The sequence below is a fragment of the Salmo salar genome, chromosome ssa17 (genome assembly GCF_905237065.1).
Source record: "Salmo salar chromosome ssa17, Ssal_v3.1, whole genome shotgun sequence".
Taxonomy (NCBI): Eukaryota; Metazoa; Chordata; class Actinopteri; order Salmoniformes; family Salmonidae; genus Salmo; species Salmo salar.
The window spans coordinates 33533928-33539443 of NC_059458.1; the positions used below are offsets into that span (position 1 = coordinate 33533928).

General features: G+C 48.1%; 1 protein-coding gene across 1 annotated transcript in view; it reads left to right on the forward strand.

Moving 5' to 3' along the window:
• LOC106594775 (serine/threonine-protein phosphatase with EF-hands 1) overlaps nt 1–1896 on the forward strand; it is a 46655-nt gene extending 44759 nt beyond the window's left edge. The window contains exons 17-20 of the mRNA XM_045699515.1: nt 308–414; nt 722–885; nt 1002–1086; nt 1222–1896. Coding sequence (XP_045555471.1) covers nt 308–414; nt 722–885; nt 1002–1086; nt 1222–1439 — 574 coding nt within the window. The 3' untranslated portion in view covers nt 1440–1896. The remainder of the gene's footprint in view (nt 1–307; nt 415–721; nt 886–1001; nt 1087–1221) is intronic.
• Nucleotides 1897–5516: the final 3620 nt, after the last annotated feature.

Sequence of the window (5516 nt, forward strand, 5' to 3'; positions counted from 1 at the left end):
GGATGTGTAGTGTTGGAGGTGGATGTGTAGTGTTGGAGGTGGAGGCTGGGTTGGAGGTGGAGGCTGGGTTGGAGGTGGAGGGGTTGGGGTGGAGGTGGAGGCTGGGTTGGATGTGTAGGGGCTGGGGTGGAGGTGGGGGTTGGGGTGGAGGTGGAGGCTGGGTTGATGTGTAGGGGTTGGGGTGGAGGTAGGAGGTTGGGGTGGAGGTAGGAGGTTGGGGTGGAGGTAGGGGTTCATGGTTCCTACTGGTCTCTACATACAGAGCGTGACAATGAGTTGATTATCGTGTGTGTGTGTCCGTCCGCAGGGTGAATGTGGCAGAGGGTTCGGCTGTAAGGGCTGTACAGGAGAAGCTGTTTGCCCACCGCTCAGAACTCATGGCTGCCTTTCAGCAGTATGACACAAGTAACAGTGGTAAGATATTTTTGCAATAACACACACACACACTGCCTGCCAGCTGTTAAAGAACACCCCAAACTCCTATGACATAGTCATATTCTGAGAAGTGTAGCCAACTGCCATAAAGATCAACTGGAACGCGCCCATCATTGTGTATCATTAGTGACTCTGTGCTGTGTCTGTTCCAGGCTGTATCTCTGTCTGTCAGTGAGTTAGACTGTCTGTTCCAGGCTGTATCTCTGTCTGTCAGTGAGTTAGACTGTCTGTCTGTTCCAGGCTGTATCTCTGTCTGTCAGTGAGTTAGACTGTCTGTCTGTTCCAGGCTGTATCTCTATCTGTGAGTGGGCCCTGGTGGTGGAGTCAGTCCTGAGACTGGACCTGCCCTGGAGGACTCTGCGCCCGCGCCTGGCACAGCTGGCACCAGATGGCAGAATCGACTACCAGTCCTGCTTCGAGGACATGGGCCCGGGACAACCCATAGCCCAGGTCAAAACCAGGAAGAGACTGATCAATCAATTGATTGATGTTATTTGGTCATCAATAAAGCTGTTGAATAAACCTGCTCCTTTCACAGAAACTCTCTCTCTATGTGTTTTGTTCAGGTCACTCCAAACTTGGCTGAAACTCTTTACAGATATCGAACAGACCTTGAGATTATCTTCAACATCATGGACAAAGACCACTCTGGTACATGTTACTCTAATGATAACTATTACAGCTCCTAAGCCTGCTAGTTCACATCATGCTACATTAACCATTAGCTTGTTAGAAAGAAAAGCTTTTAGTATTTCTTAGTTTCTCTCACTGTCTCTCCCCATCCAGGTCAGATTTCCATCGAGGAGTTCCGTCAGACCTGGCGTCTGTTTAGTGCTCACCTAGGTGTGGAGGTGGATGACCGGGCCATAGATGAACTGGCTAAGAGTATAGACTTCAACAAGGATGGCAGCATCGACTTCAACGAGTTCCTAGAGGCCTTCAGGGTGGTGCACAAACTGGATGTCAAGGACCAAACAGCAGGGCTGAGAGAAACCTTGTTGTAGACCTGAAGACTCACATTAGCTACCCGGGCTAATGACTTGGCTTTAGCTCAGTGAGCCAACACTGGAAGCAAGGCTGAGAGAACTACAAAGACCAGAGGCTAGGCTGAAAAAGCTACAAAGACCAGCGGCTAGGCTGAGAGGACTACAAATTACAGCGGCTAGGCTGAGAGAAATACAAAGACCAGCGGCTAGGCTGAGAAAGCTACAAAGACCAGCGGCTAGGCTGAGAGAAATACAAAGACCAGCGGCTAGGCTGAGAAAGCTACAAAGACCAGCGGCTAGGCTGAGAAAGCTACAAAGACCAGCGGCTAGGCTGAGAAAGCTACAAAGACCAGCGGCTAGGCTGAGAAAGCTACAAAGACCAGCGGCTAGGCTGAGAAAGCTACAAAGACCAGCGGCTAGGCTGAGAAAGCTACAAAGACCAGCGGCTAGGCTGAGAGGACTACCAAGACCAGCGGCTAGGCTGAGAGAGCTACAAAGACCAGCGGCTAGGCTGAGAGGACTACAAAGACCAGCGGCTAGGCTGAGAGAGAACTACAAAGACCAGCGGCTAGGCTGAGAGAGAACTACAAAGACCAGCGGCTAGGCTGAGAAAGCTACAAAGACCAGCGGCTAGGCTGAGAGGACTACCAAGACCAGCGGCTAGGCTGAGAGAACTACAAAGACCAGCGGCTAGGCTGAGAGAGAACTACAAAGACCAGCGGCTAGGCTGAGAGAGAACTACAAAGACCAGCGGCTAGGCTGAGAGAGAACTACAAAGACCAGCGGCTAGGCTGAGAGAGAACTACAAAGACCAGCGGCTAGGCTGAGAGAGAACTACAAAGACCAGCGGCTAGGCTGAGAGAGAACTACAAAGACCAGCAGCAGGCTTGAGGGAGCCACACTCGCCTTGGCTTTAGCTCTGCAGGCTAAAACAGTCTTGTGGCATGCCAGAGACCCGGATGCAAACACACTACTCTCACCAGCTACTGATATGGAGACGGACCAACACACATATGTGAGGTTTCTACAGACAAAGCAGAAAAGAGCTCCCCGCGGCATGTCCTAGCTCTGCTCTGCAGACAAACAGTACTTTGCCCCATCTTTTCTCAGTCTGAGACAGGGCTGTAACTCTGAGACCAGACTGCTACATCCTCTCTTCAGGGTTAAAGGTCCAATGCAGAAGTTTTTTTATTTAAATTCTCAATATTAAATCATTTCTGGGTAATAATTACCTTACTGTGATTGTTTTAATTAAAATGGTCAAAAAGAAACTAAAATAGCTTGTTAGCAAAGAGCTTTTCTCAAGCAAGAATTTAGCTATGACTGTCTGGGAGTGGTCTGGAAAACTGAAAATGATCTGTTATTGGCAGAGAGGTTTCGACGTCATTCTTATTGGTCTATTAACTTATTTACCTCCTGGTGATGTCATTAGGCAGGCCAAAACCACCCCACCAGAACAGGCTGAAATGTATTTTAAACACCTCTTACACTTAAAAGGTCATTATCATCATTTTCTAAATTTGACAGTATTATTCCAACCTCATAAAAGCAGCATGTGAAGTGTTGGTCCCATGTTTCATGAAGCTGAAATAAATGATCCCACAAATGTTCCAAGCTTATTTCTCTCTAATTTTGTGCACAAATTTGTTTACATCCTTGTTTATATCCCTGTTAGTGAGCATTTCTCCTTTCCCAAGATAATCGAACCACCTGACAGGTGTGGCATATCAAGAAGCTGATTAAACAGCATGATCATTACACAGGTGCACCTTGTGCTGGGTACAATAAAAGGCCACTTTAAAACGTGCAGTTTTGTCACACAACACAGATGTCACAAGTTTTGAGGGAGCGTGTAATTGGCATGCTGACTGCAGGAATGTCCACCAGAGCTGACAGTCCATGATGCTGACAGAAGAATATGAACCATTTCTCAATAAAAACAGTTGATGACCGATCCTGGCATATCATGTCAATAAAAGCATGAACAGAATCTGGTTATTAATTCCTTAGGGGTGTGGGGTGTACTGTACATCAAGCTGTCTCACTACAGAAACAGGAGATAGACTAGTGTCCTGTCCAGGGGGTGTACTGTACATCAAGCTGTCTCACTACAGAAACAGGAGATAGACTAGTGTCCTGTCCAGGGGGTGTACTGTACATCAAGCAGCCTCACTACAGAAACAGGAGATAGACTAGTGTCCTGTCCAGGGGGTGTACTGTACATCAAGCTGTCTCACTACAGAAACAGGAGATAGACTAGTGTCCTGTCCAGGGGGTGTACTGTACATCAAGCTGTCTCACTACAGAAACAGGCGATAGACTAGTGTCCTGTCCAGGGGGTGTACTGTACATCAAGCTGTCTCACTACAGAAACAGGAGATAGACTAGTGTCCTGTCCAGGGGGTGTACTGTACATCAAGCTGTCTCACTACAGAAACAGGCGATAGACTAGTGTCCTGTCCAGGGGGTGTACTGTACATCAAGCTGTCTCACTACAGAAACAGGAGATAGACTAGTGTCCTGTCCAGGGGGTGTACTGTACCTCAAGCTGTCTCACTACAGAAACAGGAGATAGACTAGTGTCCTGTCCAGGGGGTGTACTGTACATCAAGCTGTCTCACTACAGAAACAGGAGATAGACTAGTGTCCTGTCCAGGGGGTGTACTGTACATCAAGCTGTCTCACTACAGAAACAGGCGATAGACTAGTGTCCTGTCCAGGGGGTGTACTGTACATCAAGCTGTCTCACTACAGAAACAGGAGATAGACTAGTGTCCTGTCCAGGGGGTGTACTGTACATCAAGCTGTCTCACTACAGAAACAGGCGATAGACTAGTGTCCTGTCCAGGGGGTGTACTGTACATCAAGCTGTCTCACTACAGAAACAGGAGATAGACTAGTGTCCTGTCCAGGGGGTGTACCGTACATCAAGCTGTCTCACTACAGAAACAGGCGATAGACTAGTGTCCTGTCCAGGGGGTGTACTGTACATCAAGCTGTCTCACTACAGAAACAGGAGATAGACTAGTGTCCTGTCCAGGGGGTGTACTGTACCTCAAGCTGTCTCACTACAGAAACAGGAGATAGACTAGTGTCCTGTCCAGGGGGTGTACTGTACATCAAGCTGTCTCACTACAGAAACAGGAGATAGACTAGTGTCCTGTCCAGGGGGTGTACTGTACATCAAGCTGTCTCACTACAGAAACAGGAGATAGACTAGTGTCCTGTCCAGGGGGTGTACTGTACATCCAGCTGTCTCACTACAGAAACAGGAAATAGACTCCTGCTCCTATTGGCTGTTCTATCTCAGACAAGGCTGCCTTGTCTAAGACTTCCTTATTCTGTATCGACTAGTGAACCAGTAAGGTTGCTGTTATTTTGTATCATGTGATGTGTAGTTTTAAATGCTCTTTACTGGCTGTTTCCTTGACCGTTTCCTTACTCGGTTGGTTCACATTTGTATTCGGTGTGTGTGTGTGTTTGTGCACATGTTTGTGCATGCATGTAGATGTGGGTGTGTATTGGAAGACCCATAATTACAAAGCAATGTGTGAGCACTGTTAAACACACCTCGTACTTCTGACTGACAGGTAGGCAGGGAGGGAGGCCAAATGGCAGGACCAGCCTCTCTCAGGAGGGTAGGAGACATTCCACAGGTCTGGTGTTCAGGATCACACACACAAACAGGACAACACACACACAGGACAACACAAACAGGATCACACATGCACGCGAACACGCACACTCAGAACTACACGGTGCCAGAGAATCACAGATACACAGAAAGAGAGGGAGGATGGGAGAGAAGAGGGAAGGGAGAGAGAGAGGAGTAGAGAGAGGGAGAGGAAGGGAAAGAGAGAAGAGTAGAGAGAGAGAGAGAAGAGTAGAGAGAGAGAGAGAGAAGCGTAGAGAGAGGGAGAGGAAGGGAGAGAGAGCGGAGTAGAGAGAGGGAGAGGAAGGGAAAGAGAGAAGAGTAGAGAGAGGGAGAGAGAGAAGAGTACAGAGAGAGGGAGAGAGAGAGAAGAGTAGAGAGAGGGAGAGGAAGGGAAAGATATAAGAGTAGAGAGAGGGAGAGAGAGAAGAGTAGAGAGAGGG